General features: G+C 38.3%; 1 protein-coding gene across 1 annotated transcript in view; it reads right to left on the bottom strand.

Annotated features, from left to right (window-relative positions):
• The window catches only part of LOC128018840 (FAS-associated factor 1), a 73,890-nt gene that overhangs the window by 46,814 nt on the left and 5,742 nt on the right, over window positions 1-21,334 (bottom strand). Inside the window, exons 4-8 of the mRNA XM_052604655.1 lie at window positions 16,958-17,229; window positions 15,623-15,714; window positions 15,159-15,250; window positions 7,042-7,147; window positions 852-938 (exon numbers count right to left, since the gene is read on the bottom strand). Of these exons, the coding sequence (XP_052460615.1) occupies window positions 852-938; window positions 7,042-7,147; window positions 15,159-15,250; window positions 15,623-15,714; window positions 16,958-17,229 (649 nt within the window). The remainder of the gene's footprint in view (window positions 1-851; window positions 939-7,041; window positions 7,148-15,158; window positions 15,251-15,622; window positions 15,715-16,957; window positions 17,230-21,334) is intronic.

Below are 21,334 nucleotides of genomic sequence, written 5' to 3'. Positions count from 1 at the left end.
ATTTGGGGTGCAATGTCTTCTGCTGGTGTTGGTCCATTGTGTTTTTTGAAAACCAGAAGTCACTGCACCTGTTTACCAAAGCATTTTGGAGCACTTCATGCTTCATTCTGCTGACCAGCATTTTGAAGATGCTGATCTCATTTTCCAGCAGGATTTGGCACCTGTCCACACTCCCAAAAGCACCAAAAGTTGCTTAAATGACCGTGGTGTTGGTGTGCTTGAATGGCCAGCAAACTCACCAGACCTGAACCCCATAGAGAATCTATAGGGTATTGTCAAGAAGAAAATGAGAAACAACAGACCAAAAAAATGCAGATGAGCTGAAGGCCACGGTCAAAGAAACCTGGGCTTCCATACCACCTCAGCAGTGCCACACACTGATCACCTCCATGCAACACCGAATTGAGGCAGTTATTAAAACAAAATGAGCCCCTACCAAGTATTGAGTACATGTACAGTAAATGAACATACTTTCCAGGAGGTGAACAATTCACTAAAAAAAGTTTTTATTATTGGCCTTATGAAGTTTTCTAATTTGTTGAATTGGTGGGGTTTTGTTAAATGTGAGCCAAAATCATCACAATTAAAAGAACCAAATATTTAAACTACTTCAGTCTGTGTGCTTTGAATTTATTTAATACACAAGTCTCACAAATTGAGTTTAATTACTGAAATTAATGAACTTTTCCACAACATTCTAATTTATTGAGATGCACCTGTATATACACAATTATTCTGTAAATAATAATTATCAAATCTGGGCAGTTTTAAATTAAACTGTAGCAACAGACAGGTGTGCTATCGTCACAGGATATTAAAATAAAAAGTAAAAGAGAGGGGGAAAAACATACCGAGTCATCTGAGGCAGTGGCAGGCCAGCCATCCCACTGTTGATGCCGCACAGGGATGTTAGTCAGGTCTGAAATGTTCCTTTTCACCTGAGATATAAACAGACAAAATGATCAGAAAACAGGTACAAGAACAACAATCTACAAACACATTCAAGTTTATTTCACAAACACTACCAGACAACACTTTTAGACACTACTTGAAACACAAAGTGTAACTGCTATTGTGGCTAAGATATAAGTGACTATGATGGGAGGAAGAAAAGGCAAGTGGTGAAAAAGAGCACAGTGTTCTCAAAATTCCACAGATGCCTGTCCTAATGCCAAATCCCAACAGCCCTTCACTCGAAAAAAGGACAGTATTTCTGTTCTGCTATTCACCCCTGTGTTACTGGATTTAATAATATCGCATGCATTTAAATTGTTGATGGTGGCCCCATTCCTACGCCGCTGTTGGTTTAAAGCCCAACGCCAGGCTGATCTGCGAAGGACAGGGGTGATCAAAGCAGGCGTCGTCCAGAGCTGGATGGGCTGCAGATTCTAGTACATTATCCCCAGAGAATGCACTACCCCGAGGCGCTAGATACAGAGGCAGAGAAATCTAGCCATTGTGGCGGAAAGCCCTCATAGCGCATGGCCAAATCCCACCGCCAGTGCACTGAGTGGACAATGTATCCTCTGCCAGACTGAGGACTCGTGCCCACGGAGGCAGAAACGATGCCCTAAGGTGCTTGTGAAAACAAAAGACACGAAGAAGGGTTGAAAGAGATTTAAGGGTTACGAATTCATTAACAGAAACAATTATAAATATTTCTGTTTCTGAAATTTCTGTTATATTTCTGACAAAAATATAACCACTAATAATGTGAATACTTATGGATGCAATAATACAGAGGTTGTGGGTTGGAGGGTTGTGACCGAAAATGTGTCAGGGAACTGATATTGTCTTTGACACGAGGAGAAAAAAAACTACGCCAATGCAAATAATGAAAAATAAATTTTGAGAATAAGCAATAATAATAATTATAATAATAATAGTTAATTTTATATATTTAACATTTTTTCAAGACTTTAGAAACTAAAATGATTAATACTCCTAATTATCTCCTAATGTCTCCTAATACTCCTAATTAACTCCTAATGTCATGTCAATAATTAAGCACATTGTTTTCAGTTCATGATAATATTTAAAACTGAACTTGATTACAAAGGCATTTGTTGACTGAAAAATAAAATGGTATAGAAACCATTTTCACTCAGATATTGCTAATATATTTCACAAAAAAACAGCAAGTAACATTAAATTAAATATTACATTTTGGAGAAGAAAAATGAAATGGTATTTTCCAAGTTTAATTTTTCAATAATATAATATAAAGAACCATGGGTAAAGTGAGCGTTCTGACCATTTTGGTAACTCAATAAAGGTAAACAAATTCAGATATTGACGTCCATGTCAGCTGAAGTCGGACACTCTACCATGACACGCACGCACACATGCAAACGCACACTTAAACATCCACAAGCACACACACTGGCCTGTGCATTTCTTATTGAAGCGAGCAAGGGTCCGATGGGTTGGCCAGTGCTATTACAGAGTGTAATATCTGTGTTTGACCAAAGGGCTACAGGGATTTGGCTGCCCAGGCCTGACCGGCATGCTGCCGTAAACACCGGCTCTTGGCTGTAATGAACCATTCAGGGTCAAATGGCACCGTAGCCCAAGAGAAAGCAGAAGGTAACGCCACCACTGAGGGTCAGACAGAAGCATTTAACTGCTATAACAAACCGGCCTGGCTTTATTTCATTGGGTCTTTTTTTTATGAGCACTGCCCTTCTGTCAATATACCTATACCACGCAGTACTTCAGTCAGACTTCATCCCATCTTGACAAACATCTTAAGAGAAGCTATTTACTGTTATTTGATTTCAAAACAGATTTAGCTATATTGGAAGGTAGAGATTTGGACATTCTTGGAGAATAAGAAAATAAAAGAGCAAATAAAACCACACTACAAACCTGTCAGTGAAAAAAGGTGGTATACAAGTTAATTTATCAGAGGTGGCTGGTTGGGTAGGGGGATTTTTCTGCAAATACTGCAAATTATAATTGACTTAAAAGGAGAAAGCCCCATACTGATGCAATATTCACAAACACAAGTGTCATTACCTATTCATGAGCTACGAATTCCTCCTCTTAGCAGTCAGGGGTCTGCAAATTAAAGCCATTACCCAACTAAATGAGAAAAAAATATACACGGGAAGGATAAACAAACAAATCCACCGAATAACAAGTTTATTTACCACTGATTTCCAAGAGAAAGTAAAGAGAGTTTGAAGATGTTCGGTAAGGGCTGACATTTGTTCTGTCTTACACAAACCGCTGCCCATAAAGAACAATGAGGTTTGATTAAACGATGAAGGAAAAGATGCCGTCCTATTAAACCCATCCGCTGGCATTTCATTTTAAATGTCACATGTTCATTTTTTAACATCAGGGAACAGACTTCCACTGTGAAAAGGAAGAATGGGGAAAAGCTGAAAATGTTGACATTATATCAGAAAATGCAGGAAGATCTCATGGATAAAGAAATTTCAGCTGCCAGGATTATATTCTTAAGGGCTGCACCAGCAGCTTTCATATAAAAAGCTTTTCTTTCATTCATATATTCTCCAGTGTGGTTGTCATTTAAGATAAATATTACATATGTCATCCTCAAAACAAACATTTCCGTGGTGTCAAAATAACATCCTGCTTAGTAGATGGACTGCAAAAAATTTATAAAAATATAGAATAGTATTTTAAATAAGTTTATTAATGTTCTTAATATATTCATATAAAAACAAAGATTAGTCAAAGTGCGCAAAAAAATCATACAAAATTAAATTACTTGGACATCAATAAACACGTACACTCTCCTAGACAAACATGCACACACACACACAGACAAACACGCACACACACACACAAGCACGCACAATAATGATCCAATCTTTCTAAATGCCAAGTACTGGTAATCCTTGGCTGGAGAGAAATCAAAGCGAAGAAAAGGTTGCTGTTAAACAGTCACAAGCTCTTCAGCACCAGATGCCTTTCATTCACACTCTTTCACTCTCCATCCTTCTTTTCTTCCTCTACGTTCATCTCTCCAGCTGCAGAGAGAAACATTGTGGGGCCGGCAAAAATCCCTGGGACGAGTCGTCTGGTCACGGACAGCAGAGCCCAATCGGACGGCCCTATTCTCCCCGCCACTTTCCAGACAAACATTTGCTCTGAGGCTTAAGCGTAACCCCGAATTCGGGTTTGGGAATGCCAATCAGAGGAGGAGAGCAAGGCCCGGGGCCGAATAGTGGAAGGGTACGTTCCCTGGGAGCCTGGAGGCAGAGCGAGAGCTTTTGGCAAAGACAAACAACGGGAGAGCACTGAGGGACTCTCTTCTCTCACTCTCTTTTGCTGCTCCTATTGATATGCACATGCAGAAAAGCATCGGCTGGTCTTCAGCAAAGACAAAAGATGAGCAGAAAAAGAAAGGCTGGAGAGGACTCCTCTCCATATGTGACTGTGAAGGGGTGAATGGGGAAAAGAAGAGAGAGGGGAGACTGTGAGAGCTCTCTGTTGCTGTTTTGTTGCATTTTCACACTAGGCCTTGAGTTTTAGAGCCACAACTGGAAAACAAAAACTCTTCTCACTTGTTACTAACTATTTCTCAGCCGAACGTTTGTGAAGAAAATGTGGTGGAATCCCGCTGAGCTTTTTTTTCCCTGTTCACATGTTTATTTTCTGGCATTTTCGGAAAACAAAAGCAAGTGCTTGGTCGTTAAGATGAAAATGTTCCCATCCCAAAAGAGAGAAAATCGTGGAGTAACTAATGAACTCTCCAGCTAACTAAACTAACTCTGAGAGAGAGCCATTTAGAAAGCGACATGCAACCAATAAGGTGATCTCTTACAAAAACAGTTTGTATCGCATTCAATTTGTTTCTCCTTAGAAAACAAATCTTCTCCTACTCCCCCTCGTTCTCCATCTTAGGAAGAAAGAAACCAAATGCCTGAGGATCAGGCCAGTCAGGGCCACAGCGGCCCGTTTGATTCAGCTTTGTCCAGTCACTCGCTCCCCTACCAAGCCAACAGCTTCGCTTCCTGCTCCTCTTTTCTCTACTTAGCGGGCTCTTCTCTCCAGTTGTTGTAATCCCGGCAGAAACACTTAAGGTTCACAGTAGGTGCTCATCAAAACCATCTGCTGAGGGAAAGAGAGCGCTCGCCCATCTCACTTTAATCTCTTCAATTAGCACCATTACAAACCTGTCAAGTAGTCTGATTACTGTAATGGTGACCAGCACCATCAAGGCGGCAGTTTCGCCGGGAAAGGGATTGTGGGATTGAGTAGACAAAGATGAGGTGGGGAAAATCAGTTCTTAAGTTAAAAAAAAGAAAGAATTTGGTCTTAAAAGTATAACGATTATGAAAATATGGACTAATAAAAAGGAAGAGTTCACTCAAAAATAAACATGAGGGTGAGTAAATAAGGGCATCATTATTTATTTCATCATTTAATGGTATTTTTCTCACCAAATTCCTTGTGCTTCTCATAATAACATTTTTCCAAACAAATGTCATTTTAAAATGGAACCTGTTTAAGGGTTTTTTTAGAAATTTTAATCGTAAAACAAGAACACCTTGTCAAGAAAATCTTGTTATTTCCCAGGAAACTTTTTCTTATATTTTATGCATGTGTTGCTTCTCATGTCAACAGTTCTTGTTTCAAGGATTTTTACTCATTTTAACCGGAAAAATTAGACCAAATCTAAACAATAAAGATAAATTCCCAGAAAAAGTCAAACTGCTTTTCAAGTAAAAGAAAAAGAACATCACAGATGTCTATTTCTTCAAAACACCACTGCACAGGCCCAACATGACTCCCGCAGCAGCACTGAGGGAGGGGTTCAAGTGGCGCTGTCAGTCCACAGGGAGCTTGTTACACTTGACGTGGTGTGTGCTACCTGCTGTGAATAATTAATGGAGCCATTTCCAGAAAACTGTGTGTAGGTTACTAGGGCAGGCCGAGGAGAATGCAAGGGACTCAGGGAGGGGTTGTATGTGTACAGAATGGAGCGCTTAGGTTTTGTGTCCCACACAAACCAACCTTAAATACAACACAGTGCAGTTAAAAGGAGAGTAATGAAAAGAAAGGCATCGCCCAGGTCTGATGGGAGAGGGACAGGAGCTGATGAGCCACAGGGGGGTTTGTACTGCTCCATACTGAGCTCTGGTTATTCCAGACACTGTGATGAGTAAACAGAAAGACGCACAGTAGACAAGAGTCTTCTAGCATATTAAACTCACCTTCTACAAAATACAATGTTTTCAAAAGGAGGAAATAAGAGAACCTCCCACTGCCTCAAGATTTTAAGATTTCCACTTCACATAAAAAGGGAAAGTGGGAAAGTAGAAATTTTACTTATATTTTACAATAGCCAATGAGAAATATAAGTTAATAAAAGAAATGGAGGGGGGGGGGGGGGGTCTTAAAAATTATTATATTTTAGAATGTCTGCTGTCTTCGGAAATTAGAAGAAAAGATACAATATCCTAAATAAAAATCTGTTTTGAGTGGTATAATAAAGGGGACATTTGTGATTGATTTACATATAAAAATAAAAATAAGAAAATTAACATAAATGTGAAAATACTATACTAAATATTCGACTCATGTTTAATATCCAGAATGTCTGAATGTTGTACAATGTGACAAATACAAATTTGGTTTGGAATAAATGACCTGTCATGCAGGAAAATCTACCGTGAAATGCAAAACAATGTGAATCTCTTAAATCACAGGAAATTGTATATGATGGGCCCATTCTAAATGTACTGTTCACATGACAAAAAAAAAAGGTATGCATAATTTCACCCAAAACACACAGTTGTGATTAGATATTATGAGACCCTTCTGAAGTCAGCATTTCCATAGGCATTCTGGAAATTAAGAACTTTGACTGGGAGATAATTAGCTTCGGCTCAACATAGGCCTTAATCATTGGTACCATCTCCTCCACAATGAGGACTTTCATTTTAGCATATAATACTTAAATTGATACCCTACCAAAAAAATCTAGCAGTGTCAGAGAACACATAAATGCAGTAGACAGACAGACAGACAGACAGACAGCAGGTGTAGACAGACAGGTCTCACCTCCTGGATGGTTTTGCTGGCGGGAAAGTTGAGGCTGTAATCTCTCTGTGCTTCACGGTGGCTAATGACAAGCAGGTAGTTCTGCTCTGACGAACCTGGCTGGGCACTGGTAAATGACAGGGAGGGCAGAAGGGGGGAAAAGAGAGAGGGGAGCATTAGAGTTCAGCAGTGGACATGTCAGGGCTCGTCTATGTCTCCACAGGGTCTGGGGTTCATATATCTGGGCTCCGACAAGCCTGTGCCACCCCACTGCTCTGCTTGGGTAGCAGGAGGCCAGGGCAGAGCCAAGGGCCACAGCATGGGCACACACCAGCACCAAGGCCATCTGGAGATATCGAATGGGGCTAAGAGGTATAAATGTCACACAAAAGGACAAGAGGGCTTGTGTCGTTTGCCTGCTCCAGTCACCCTTGAAGCCCTGACCTCAGAGCGGGTTTGAGATTCATGGGAGCCTTGGTGCTGAGCTGTAGGAGAGAAGGCCTCATCTGATGACAAACGATGGGGGTTAAGTAGTGCTTTGAGCAAATGCTCCGTCTGTGTGTGTGAATATGAATCAACAGCTTAGACGCGAGCCTGCAGACTAATCAGGGTTCGACTGAAAGCAGTCAGGAAGAGGAGAGTCTGGGAATTAATATGTAACGCACACATTAATTATGCAACCAGCGCCTTAATCTGAGGAGCTTTGGACAAGCTTATGTTAACAGAGGACCAAATTTACTGTAATGGCAGCTTATTTACATTGACTAAAACTGCGAAATCAATATGTAAATGTAATGTTTGTTGTAGCTAGCAATGAAGATTGAAACGGTGGCCTTGGAGAGGAGGATGCATACACAATGTTGTGGTGAGTGGAAAAACACAGCAGCATGAATGCAGGCTGTAAAGGGGGCGGGGGGGGGGGGGGGGGTTAATTGGGTATCAAGGCTCTCACCAAATAAGGACAATTTGGAGACATTTTGCATTCTGATACAACATATTTCCATTGACTAATGGGCATAACTAAAGGTAGGGTTTGGGTAACAATATATATATTTAAAGATTTACAACAGTCTGAAATTGATTCTTAAAATCCCAAGACTGATTAAATATAAGCCTTGTTTGACGCATTGCTAACCAGTGTTTATTATCTGCTATATACTACTAGCTATACAAAACCACTCATTCAGTACTGTCCACATAATATACTTCACATCACAGCAAAATACACATTGTAACTGTACTATTGCTAACTTTGAGTGAAACTCTGAATTGTGAATTTGTGGATCATGAACGAATTAAAAAGAGAAATCTCATTCAAAAGCAGCCCTAATTAATGATGTACAATATTTTTTAAGTATTTAAATTATTACAGTTCTACTGAATGTGAAAACACAAATCTCATATACATTCCTAATTAAAAATAAAAATTTTACACACAAAATACATTTTTATATGAAAACATACACTACTTTTCAAAAATACAGTAAAACAGTAATACTGTAAAGTATTATTACATTTACATGCATTTTAAAATGTTAATATTTATTATTATTATTATTATTATAGAATTATTATGCTTACTATTTTTGTGAAAACGTGATAAATTTTATTTCAGGATTCCTTGAATAATTCAATTTGAAAAGCATTTCTTGGAAATACATATCTTGACATTACAAATGTCATTTTCGATGAATTTAATTTGCCCTCACAGAATAAAAGTATAAAAAATAAAATGTTTTCAAAACAAGAATGTATATGTATATATATTTCAAAAAGCAAAATGCATTTTTAAACGTATAAACTTATGTGTATATATATATAAGAATTTATTCTGAACTCTTAGGTTTGTCCCACTTAAGATGGTGTTATGAAACTGTGATCTAAAAAGTAAACTGCAAAGTAGAACTTTTCCCTCTAAGGAGTTGAAACTATGTGAAATTTCCTCTCACAACAGCTCTACAGCATAAGGTTCATCTGTAGGATCTTAACCAGGTTCAGCCCTCTGTGGTCCCAACAGCACCTGGAGCTGAACCGCCACCCCCCCACCTCTCCTCCTAAATTCACCCTAAAAGCTTCTCCACACCATCGGAGGCACTTGAAATAGAATGTCACTGAGCAGATTGGTTTAATTCAGCAAGAAGTTTGACCCTGCAAGACTGAGATTTTATTAAAAGTCCTACCATCTTGTTCCTCATATAGGTACGTACTGTATGAACACACTCACAATACCAACCTCTTGATATAATTCCTCTTACAAACATGTTTAGAGTGAACTATACCAACAAATAAAAAACACAAACACACCTTTTCCTTCCATCTTTTAAAATTTAGTTTTTGCATCCGTTTTTTTTTTCTGCGCCGCCTGTTTTGATTTGACAAGTCTAAGCACTAATTGCTGCAGTTTAAACAGTTTTTCCTTTCTGCCAAAACCAGCAGATTCCTCGGGCCCCGAAGTCTCACAGGAGATCAGATGCAGAAAATGAGATAAATACCAAATGCGCACGGACTCATTTGCTTATTTGTATTTGAAATAGCAGAAGTTCAAATTAAAATAACCTTAAACACACACATCTCCTGGAAGCAACAGAAATAGATGATTCGTTTTCAATTATTCATAAAGTTCCATTATTTATGCTGGAGATTAGGGGTTTGGATACCTCCATGAGAGGGAGAGCGAGCGAGATGAGCTTGGCTCGTCACTGGATTTCTGTAACTACCTTGGATGGAGTGTCTGTCTTGAAAGCTCCAAAGCCTGTGCCGTATTTGCATTCAAAACAGAGGGAAGAAAATGAGGCAGGCGGCGCAGTGTGAAGACGGGTTTGATTAATATGTTTGGATATGGTGTGCTGAGGTATGCTTTGCAGTAATTGCCTACAGTGGCTTTTATTTGTTGAGTACTGTCCCATTGTTCACAGCCTGCATCCTGAGACCCCAAACTTTAATTTAAACTAAAAGCAAGCTGATAAGAGAACTTTTTTTAAAGGGAATCTCTTTAGCCCTTCTTTTAATGCAATCATACATTAAAAAGTCTTGATATATTTATGTATTCTTTATTATATTTATTTATTTATTTATTTCACTTGACTCTTTCCCCGTCTCTCTGTGACAGTTATTTATAAAGGCAGTTAACAGCTTGTCTGCTCACCCTGCTGGAATCCCTCTTCTCACTGCACCAGGAGGATAATCACGGGCCACAATGGGGTCACACCTAACTAACACCGTCCTTCTCTTTGTCTCCCCAATTTTGACTCCTCTAAAATAGTTTCTGGGATATAATTAGATCCTGCCACTGATGATGAGCTCTAGTAGGTGCTGGATATTAGATATTGTGCCATTTAGAGACAGAGGTGACAAGGTCACTGCGCATGTCACCTGCCTGATAGGGAAAAACGAGACGTGCGAGAGCAGCTGTCAGGATCACGTTAATATGTGTGATCTCAAAAGATCCATTAAACCCCTGACCAGCAATGTGGTGCACAACAGTATGCAGTACGTCACAGTAATGTGTACTTCTGTTGCAATCTCCAAAATGAAAGCTAATCAAAAAATACACACACACAAAATGCCTGTGGATCAAATGAAATGCAGCCATCTGAAAAGGTGCCAAATAACAAGAGGGAAAAGAATTAAGCGCTGATGTGTTTTGGAGGGTGCTGTTATCACAATGTTAGTTTACAGCCCATTTAATACTTTTTTGCAGAATGTTTTCACACTCTAGAGTACAGTGTCCACACAAGTTGACATAAATGCCAGTTTATACCCAGTCGCTTGACGGCATCGCCACCACCACCTCCCGCCGGGGCTTACAGCAGTGCTAATCAACACATAATTACACACACAAACACATCCACATCAATATAACACATACACGCGGTCCTTTCTATCTGAAGTTACTTTCATTTATTCCTTTAAATCGCACTGCTCTGACCACAATGTCAATGTCTTGCTTATATAAATAGAAGGACATAGGGTGTTAATCAACCATATTTTCCTTCAGCTCTTTTTAAATGGAATGTATATCGAGTCTCTAAATTCACATATGCATTGCTAAATTCCTAAACCCTCTATCAGATCCAATATATACACTGACATTCAAAGTTTTGGGGTCTATAAGATTTTTTTCACATAAGTCTCTTATTTGGTCAAAAATACAGAAACAATTATTTTGTTAAATTATGTTAAAATGCAATTATTTACTGTGATGACAAAGCTGGGAAGAAATTCCGCAGCAATTACTCCAGTCTTCAGTGTCACATGACCTTCAGAACTCATTTTAATACACTAATTTGATGCTCAAATATTTCTTATTATACATGTTGTCCTGCTTAATATTTTCCCGGAATCTTTGATAAATAGAAAGCTCAAAAGAACAGTATTTACTTAATATAGAGTTATTTTGTAGCATTATAAACGTCCTCACTGTGATTTTTATACATTTAATGCTTCCTTGCAGAACAAAAAAAAATTAATATATTCACAAAACAAACACTGAAAATAATGCTAATATATAAGAAATACATACATAAAAACTAAAGCTTTTCAGTTGATTAAATGACGAGCTACTGTTACTGCCTAAAATGTGGTCTTGCCCCGCCACCTAGTGGTGAGAGTGGGACTTTTCTTAAACACAAGGGATCAAGGTTTTCTGGTTCACGAGGTCCAGTCAACCCCTGCTGGTAGATAATGCCAACTACAAAATTCTGTTGCCACAAAGCAGCTTTCTCCATTCAAATGTTGCTTAGTATTGACACATTATATTATAAACATTAATAGAAATTCTACTGGAAAGTCTACAAAAATGACAAACATCATTGCCTAAATCCTGGGAATGTCATGCCATCAACCTCATTTAAACAAGATTTTGAAGTATTGATAACACAAATAATGCCCATATTTTTTAGAGTTTAAAACAGATATATGGGCAGCTTTTAGATGATGGGATAAACCTGGATTCTGAGACAAACTTCAGGCTTTTTATACGAGTAATGATTGTATAAAGAGATGGGCATATATACAGTATTGTTCAAAATAATAGCAGTACAATGTGACTAACCAGAATAATCAAGGTTTTTAGTATATTTTTTATTGCTACGTGGCAAACAAGTTACCAGTAGGTTCAGTAGATTGTCAGAAAACAAATGAGACCCAGCATTCATGATATGCACGCTCTTAAGGCTGTGCAATTGGGCAATTAGTTGAATTAGTTGAAAGGGGTGTGTTCAAAAAAATAGCAGTGTGGCATTCAATCACTGAGGTCATCAATTTTGTGAAGAAACAGGTGTGAATCAGGTGGCCCCTATTTAAGGATGAAGCCAACACTTGTTGAACATGCATTTGAAAGTAGAGTTGTTCCGATTCCGATACTAGTATCGGAAATATCTCCGATACCACAACAAATTCTGGCATCGGCATCGGCGAGTACATGAACCCATATACCGATCCGATACCATTTTCTTAAAAAAGACCTAGTTATGACCGCAAGCTTTGCCTAACCGCTGCACGGTTCTTCTTCGCTGCTCAAAATGCATTGAAAACACAGGAAGTTGTGCTGTGTTGCCACAAGCAACCCCTGTTTAGAGCAGCGAAGAAGAAATGAAAACGCGTTAGCAGCCCTTATCTATATATGACTGGATCACTCATCACATTCTAAACTGCCAAAAGAGAGTGAAGCCGCTACTATATTATAGATCAGTGGTTAGCAGTATGTCTCTGTAGTACCGGTAGTTACAGACTCTCGAGTATATTCAGTACCGGCAACTGCGTTCAGTCGCTTCCGTGTAAGTCAAAACGCAGGGCTCCAGACAGTAGCCGAATATATACTAGTGTCTGTGAATATTAAACTGCAAAATACTATTTAAATATTACTCCCGCAAAATCTACATCTCTGTGGGTGACTGGCACAGATGCGCGAGAGCTCGCTGTTTTGTAGTCTCTGCTGTGTGTCATGAGGACACGAACGCATAAACCGTCACTTCATGAGAATTTACCGTTTCATTTGAGAATACTGTCATATCATAAACACAGACACTCAAAGATCTTCATGGCAGCCCATTAAAATAAATGTTTGGTTTACATGAGTAAATTGACAATATATAAAGCTACTGTTGTAGCCTACAGTAATAATAATACATCTCTATAATAATAATAATTATGCCTAGATGGTTGCTTGTTTTTTACTTGTTTTTTACTTGTTAGAGATTATCTGATTAATAGATCTTTTTTTATATTCCTAGACTTATTTGTTGCAGTTTTTTTATACAGTTATATTGTAAAACTTAAATACCTTTTTTAGTTTGCGGTGTTAGATTTTTGGCTGCATTTGAAGTTCTTTTTTGCATAAGAAAATAAATAATACTGTCAAATTCATGTTAGATAATAAAAATACTGTAATAAATACAGTAGTTCACCATGTATTTGTTCATGTTTTATTGAGGGATCTGTCTGAAGCACACCATAAAAAAATTCTAGCAATTTACACAGGGCTAGTAGTATATACAGCTGTATATACAGATATACACCCAGGTATCGGATCAGTACTCGGTATCGGCCGATACCCTGAGCCCAGGTATCGGAATCGGTATCGGGAAGAGAAAAAGGGTATCGGAACATCTCTATTTGAAAGCTGAGGAAAATGGGTCGTTCAAGACATTGTTCAGAAGAACAGCGTACTTTGATTAAAAAGTTGATTAGAGAGGGGAAAACCTATAAAGAGGTGCAAAAAATGATAGGCTGTTCAGCTAAAATGATCTCCAATGCCTTAAAATGGAGAGCAAAACCAGAGAGACGTGGAAGAAAATGGAAGACAACCATCAAAATGGATAGAAGAATAACCAGAATGGCAAAGGCTCAGCCAATGATCACCTCCAGGATGATCAAAGACAGTCTGGAGTTACCTGTAAGTACTGTGACAGTTAGAAGACGTCTGTGTGAAGCTAATCTATTTTCAAGAATCCCCCGCAAAGTCCCTCTGTTAAAAAAAAGGCATGTGCAGAAGAGGTTACAATTTGCCAAAGAACACATCAACTGGCCTAAAGAGAAATGGAGGAACATTTTGTGGACTGATGAGAGTAAAATTGTTCTTTTTGGGTCCAAGGGCCACAGGCAGTTTATGAGACGACCCCCAAACTCTGAATTCAAGCCACAGTACACAGTGAAGACAGTGAAGCATGGAGGTGCAAGCATCATGATATGGGCATGTTTCTCCTACTATGGTGTTGGGCCTATTTATCGCATACCAGGGATCATGGATCAGTTTGCATATGTTAAAATACTTGAAGAGGTCATGTTGCCCTATGCTGAAGAGGACATGCCCTTGAAATGGTTGTTTCAACAAGACAATGACCCAAAACACACTAGTAAACGGGCAAAGTCTTGGTTCCAAACCAACAAAATTAATGTTATGGAGTGGCCAGCCCAATCTCCAGACCTTAATCCAATTGAGAACTTGTGGGGTGATATCAAAAATGCTGTTTCTGAAGCAAAACCAAGAAATGTGAATGAATTGTGGAATGTTGTTAAAGAATCATGGAGTGGAATAACAGCTGAGAGGTGCCACAAGTTGGTTGACTCCATGCCACACAGATGTCAAGCAGTTTTAAAAAACTGTGGTCATACAACTAAATATTAGTTTAGTGATTCACAGGATTGCTAAATCCCAGAAAAAAAAAATGTTTGTACAAAATAGTTTTGAGTTTGTACAGTCAAAGGTGGACACTGCTATTTTTTTGAACACACCCCTTTCAACTAATTGCCCAATTGCACAGCCTTAAGAGCGTGCATATCATGAATGCTGGGTCTCATTTGTTTTCTGACAATCTACTGAACCTACTGGTAACTTGTTTGCCACGTAGCAATAAAAAATATACTAAAAACCTTGATTATTCTGGTTAGTCACATTGTACTGCTATTATTTTGAACAATACTGTACATGTCAACTACAGGAAAGGATGTCCATCCATTCATTTAGAAGAGTCTGTCAAGCCTGTTTGACAACTCTGTATACTCCAGAAAGTGCATGTACATTAATTGCATGTTGTTTCTTTTAAATAAATAGTTAAAGCAAACACAATATACTTGCTTTACCTAATGTTAATGCAGAAACGAAGAAAATAGATGTTTAGGGCATTACAAAGACATACCTGCTCTGGCTGGTGCTGGCTAAAGGGGCAATATCAGGGGTGAGAACATACAAACTGTTGTTCTTGGGGAGATGTAAACTCTGCAGAACCGTCTGAGAGAAAGTCAAACAGAAGAAAACCATCAGAGGTCAAAAATGCTTTTGAAGTGTCCTTTTTTTTTTTTTTTACTGTATAAGTACAACATACAAGAAAAACAACAAAGAGTAGTTTAATGAAAACCAAAAGGCACAAAACTAATTACACCAATAATAATAGTAATAATTATAATAAATCCTACCCCTAAATATGGCAGTAAACATTTTCTCCATATATTTTAAATACTTTTAAACAAATATATAAGAAAAAATATATATCTAAGCATTTTGAGAAAAAAATGCATGCACATTAATGCATATAAAAATAAATAAATCAATGCACCAATAATCTGTATATCAGCAACATATGTTCAATACTGTCATTCTTACACTGTCAGGTACATCTCCACTCTTCCAGCCTTTTAACTGCATTTTAGAGACAGGCACCTGTAGCTCAGTCTCTAAAATAGTTTTAATATCACCTGCAGAGAGAAATAAATAAATAATAGGTTATAAAAGGTTAATGGCAGTTTAGTATCTTACCACTAGAGGACAGTGTGTATCTAGTCTAGATTTGTCATGGTTTTGTCAAGTACTCTTTATCCAGCTCAACTCAATTTCTCTTATTTGCAAATGGTATATTTTTAAAACATCTCTTTCATTTGTCAAACTACTATATAAATAACTTGCAAATCAACATTTTCTCAACTATTATTGAGATTATATTACCACAATGTAGACAAAATGTCAGCAGAATATCAGTTCTAAGAGTGAGGTATTTTTCCTTATTTGTCCACCACAAACAAAACTAGGTTAGCTAATTAACCTAGCTAATAATACAATGTATTATGAATGCCAAGCTTCAAACAGAAACTTCTTAAAGATGATGCTTGTGCATCGAAAACTTATCACCCACAACCAACCACAAAATGATTTCGGCACAACCCAAGCAATTACAAACATACACAACACATGACATATTTACAATAACTGTAAGACCCAAACTGTAAGTGCATTATATATAAAAAAGCAACATTATATATTGTAACAATGTAAATAATAATTGTAATATTCAATAATATAAATAGATTATTAAAATATTTTTTTCTTTCAAATGTACAACATACATACCGTACACACAATAAATCATATACCATTACATTAACACCAAAAAGGCAGAGCAGCGATTTTCTTCTTCATTTTATTTGTGTGGCTTTTTGAGTGACACACCTCCTGCCGCTCCGAGCTCTTCCTGTTGACTTCGCTCTTGACATACGATTCAACTTTCATTCACAGAAATACAGTCACACAAACAGTATGAGGTTCAGTGGCTTTGGTCATACCAAGAATCAAAGCTCAGCATCCACATCTACCAAGAAAATGCTTCAATAATTTTCTCAGAATTGTCTTTTCTATTTTTTTTCAAAGGATAATTATTGCAGATGACATGTTAATTATTGCCTAGTTGGCAAAAGCCCAATCTAAATGGAGAAACGTGTCAGCATTGTGGGTAACACAGCACATGAACCGTGCACTTGATGCTTGATGGCTCAGTATGATGTGTACTTCTAAGAAAGGACTGTGCTAATCATGTCTGCTTCCTTTGCAAAAGCAGCATTCACTTGCAGACTCTTTTTTTTTGGATGTGGGTCAGCAAACTGTCTACTACCAAAAGATTGATTGATGTATATAGTTATAATGTATTAAAACATTGTGCGTGCTCACCGACTGTGCTGGCATCCTCCAGAACTACCTCTATGGAGCGCTGTCTGTACTCCACACGGAAGCTGAGCATCCGCGACTGCCGCTCAATGATGTGCCCCGAGGGCTGGACAGGGCAGAAGGCCGGGCTGGATGAGGATGGGGATGGGGATGAGGAAGATGATGATGCTGATGCTGATGCTAAAGAAGGCGGGACTGAGGGCGTGTGTGCTGTTGTTTCTGATTGGCTGTGGGGTCCATAGGGGCCGGTCTGAGATGCTTCACTGGAGAAATTACTACACAAGAAAGAAGAAAATGAGAATTAGCTTAATTAATGTTAAAATTGCTATGAGAAGCACCTTTCCATCATAACTAAAATTTTATATAAATAAACTATTTTACATACACACACAAACAACAGTGTTCAAAGTAAGTATTTTTTTAAAGAAATTAATTATTTTATCCCATACTTTTATTAAACTACTTTTATTATCAAATTGAGATTTTCCACAAAAATATTAAGCAGCATTGATAATTATGGGAAATGTTTCTTGAGCACTAAATAAGCATATCAGAACTGACACTGTCAACTGTAGCTATTGCTGCTGAAAAAACAGCTTTGCCAAAGGAATAAATCACTTTATAAAATACATTAAAATAGTTAAGATAAAGGTTAATATTAGTTTGTTCATTTTTTTTTTTTTTTTTTTTTTTTTTTACTAAATAAAATTGAAAATGAAAATAAAACTTATTATTAATATTAATTATTACTGGGTGGGTTTGACTGAGTGTCCAAATGGAGGGTCTAAGGTTGAAAATCCCAAACTCATGAAAAATCCTACAACTTCCCATGTAACGCATAATGTGTGAAAAAAAAAAATCTCCTGCCTTTCTACATTTGCTTTATGATCCATTGTGGAGAGTGGGCATCCTGTCAATTATATGTTCACGTTATCTGACCACTGTAAGTGAAAACAGATTCCAACATCCAATTAGAAAACTTTGTTGATGATTTTACAAAAGGAGACTTGTGAGGGAGAGAAAATGAAACGAGAGAGAGAGCAGAAAAAAAAGCTTGCACCTCGCTACACCACTCTGCATGATCCACAATGGCGACAGTGCTGAAATCCAAACAGTATCAGACTCAATGTAAACAGGCTTTACTGGTATAATAATATGGGCAGGGCCTAACAGACGCTCGATTGTCCCACCCAGAGAAATCATGCTTTTTTTTGCTCTGCTGAGGACACAAAACGGCTTTTTCTGGCACTTGCTCTCTCTCTCTTTCTCTCTCTCTCTCAGTGGCTGATGGCTGAATTCCCCCATGCCCCCGTGTTCCCCTGTGGCAGTAAATAATGTCTTTTCTCTGAGCACTGGTGGGACAAAGGATCCTCTCTTCTACTCCAGGGTCAGCACATATCGCTGTAAGAGCAGGATCGGGGGGCCAGGCACAGCACACAATGCCTGACTTTATACCACCTTATTACAATACCAAAAGGTTAAAGACGTTAGGCTCTGGGGGCATTCAGAAACTCGTTAGACACAAAAAGAAAACCCAAACATAGGATAAATTAAAGAAACGTCCAGGAAAAAAAAGAGAAAAGAAAACCAGACTCCGCGCTGCAGCCTCAGTGACATCTATAGGTCAACATAGTCTCATAATTCAATGTTTATATGAAATATATTTATATGAAGTTGGATATTTATATATCCAATTTAATATAAGAACTGAGCGATAACAGTTCCATTCAGCAACAAAAAAAGGTCAGAAAGATATCAATTAAGTTATTCGTTTCACAAAACCAGTCCAAATTATTTGTTCATAAGCCTGGCCAGTCTACATCATCAGTTCCAGAATTCGCTGATTCAGTCCGGTTGCAGTGGTTTACAGCTTATTGGAGAAAAAACATTATTTCTAAATAACAACAAACATTTTGGTCCGTTTTTTTTTCACACAAAATGATTATACGAAACATATAATCTAAACAAAAGTCGTGGCCTAGCGGTTAGAGAGTTTGACTCCTAACCCTAGGGTTGTGGGTTCGAATCTCGGGCCGGCAATACCACGACTTAGGTGCCCTTGAGCAAGGCACTGAACCCCCAACTGCTCCCCGGGCGTCGCAGCATAAATGTCTGCCCACTGCTCCGGGTGTGTGTTCACTGCTCTATGTGTGCGCACTTTGGATGGGTTAAATGCAGAGCACAAATTCTGAGTATGGGTCACCATAATTGGCTCAATGTCACTTTCACTTTCACTATCATTTACTCTGTTGATGGTTGCCATTGACTTTCATAGTATTTTTTCTATACTACAGAAGTCAATTGCTACAAAACAACTATTTGGTTACCAGCATTCTTTAAAATAAATTCTTGTGCTCAACAGAAGAAACAAACTCACAGAGGTTTGGAACAACTTAAGGATGAGTAATTGATGACAGAGTTTTAATTCTGAGTGAACTATGCATTTAAACATGCATCCAACTAAAAAATTTAATAAATATCAATGCTTCTTAAACAAAAACAAGAAACAGCATGTGACAAGGCCAAAGGGACAAAATACAAATCTGGTAAACCTCAAACATAAAGGATGAGGTTTCTTCTGCACTTATGTTAGAGTTCAGCCTACACAAGAAATTCACGTGGTAAAAAAAAAAAAAAGGACTTCACAAATGAGACACTACCTCAAGATTATTAACAAATCTAGATGTTCGTTCTTGCACAGTGATATGGGACAGCGGTTAATACACAATTCTAGAGCAGAGTGCAACAGTAGAGTCCCAAAGCCTGCGGCATCTTCAACCCATTTTTAAACGATCTTGTGATCTGTATATAATTTTCAACTGCTAATGTCTCTCTTTTTTTTCTCCCCCCTCACAGATACTGGCATTCGGTCAACAGTTATTCCACTGTGAGTGTCTAGATGGCAGTCTACACACACGCTTGGCCTGGCAGCAGCACGTAGGTCTCTGGGTCCCGCCGAGCAGAGATCCAGCTGGCGGTGGGCGACTCAATGGGGGCACTTGAGTGAACCGTGCCATCCTACAGCCTGCAGTATGGTGCCAGCCACTCACTGAATGCACAGGCTGGAAGTCGCCATCCCAGGCTTCATTCATAATTACATGCCTTTAAGAAAAACATGTCCTCATGTCCAAGCTCTTACATTCACACACCCTCGAAATAAACCGTCACAGATCACGATCCGTCTGAATATATTTGTTCTTAAGACTCTGGGGCATTCACGCTGACTGTTGAGGAAGGAGAAATGGAGGACGGACATAAGGATTGTTCACAAATGCCTTTTGTTGCCCAAAGTTTCAGTTCCTGTTATTGGGTCAGATTTTTTTTTGCTGTTGTGTTTGTGTGCTTTTCTGTTTAAAGGAAACTGAGGGAAATCTCAATACGGCTAAAGGCTTAGTGTGTAACACTTTACAAACTCTTCAAGCGAGACAGACAAAAAAACAAGAACTGTTTGTTGCATTTTTTAATTGTGGGTGTCAACGGTTTAGTGCCCAACGCTGTGCCAAGATGGTTGGCCCCTCTATATACCTTCACAACCCAGTGAAGAGTTCACAACAATGAAAGCTGTCAACTACTTTTCTTACCCACAACGCAACTGGCAGAATTTAATTGGTCGATGGAATGCTGAAAAGCTTTACATTCAGCCTAAACACACCATGAATGAGTTCACTGCGATGCAAAGCAGACCATACTAAAGAAAATGGGAAGAGGACAGGGGGTGGAGAAGAAGAAAAACTTGCATGTATGAAATAGTGGTGAGCATCTAAACAATCCTATTGCAATCTATTAAAACAGTATTTCAAGGGCACTGTATTAACTCACTGAAATGTGACCAGTGGCACAGAACCCACAGTTGGCTACATCCATGCAGAGTCCTATAAAAAGCTCCCAACTTTGTTGGTCGTTCTCCTCCATTAACAAGGTCATCAACCAACCGCTATGAAAACCCCCGCAGTAAACTTGATTGTTTGATTTCCTGTGACTCTGGTGTTGAAATGGCACGAAGGGGGTAATTGCTGGGGACCAGGCTTCCAGAGGGAAATGAGATGACAGCTTTCTCTGCACTGCTATTACACCGCAATTATTTCCGCAACGCACTTTAATTCTCACTTTCTTTTTCCTCCCCTCGTTTTTTTTTCTTCTTAAGTTGAAAGCGGTCCAAAAAGTAGCAAAAGAATGGTGATGTACAATATTAGAGAAAACCAATAATTATATACAATACAGTTCAAGTTTGGGGTCTGTATTTGTATTTTTTTTTTAATGGAAGAAAAAAAGACTTTCACATTGCTTCAAAAAATTATTTCAAACAAATACGGTGCAATTAAAGTTTGTCAAAGAAAAAAAAAAACGTACGATGGTTTCCACAAAAGTATTAAGCACCAC

Source organism: Carassius gibelio, chromosome A8 (genome assembly GCF_023724105.1).
Source record: "Carassius gibelio isolate Cgi1373 ecotype wild population from Czech Republic chromosome A8, carGib1.2-hapl.c, whole genome shotgun sequence".
Classification (NCBI taxonomy): Eukaryota; Metazoa; Chordata; class Actinopteri; order Cypriniformes; family Cyprinidae; genus Carassius; species Carassius gibelio.
This window is presented reverse-complemented; position numbering and strand designations above follow the sequence as displayed.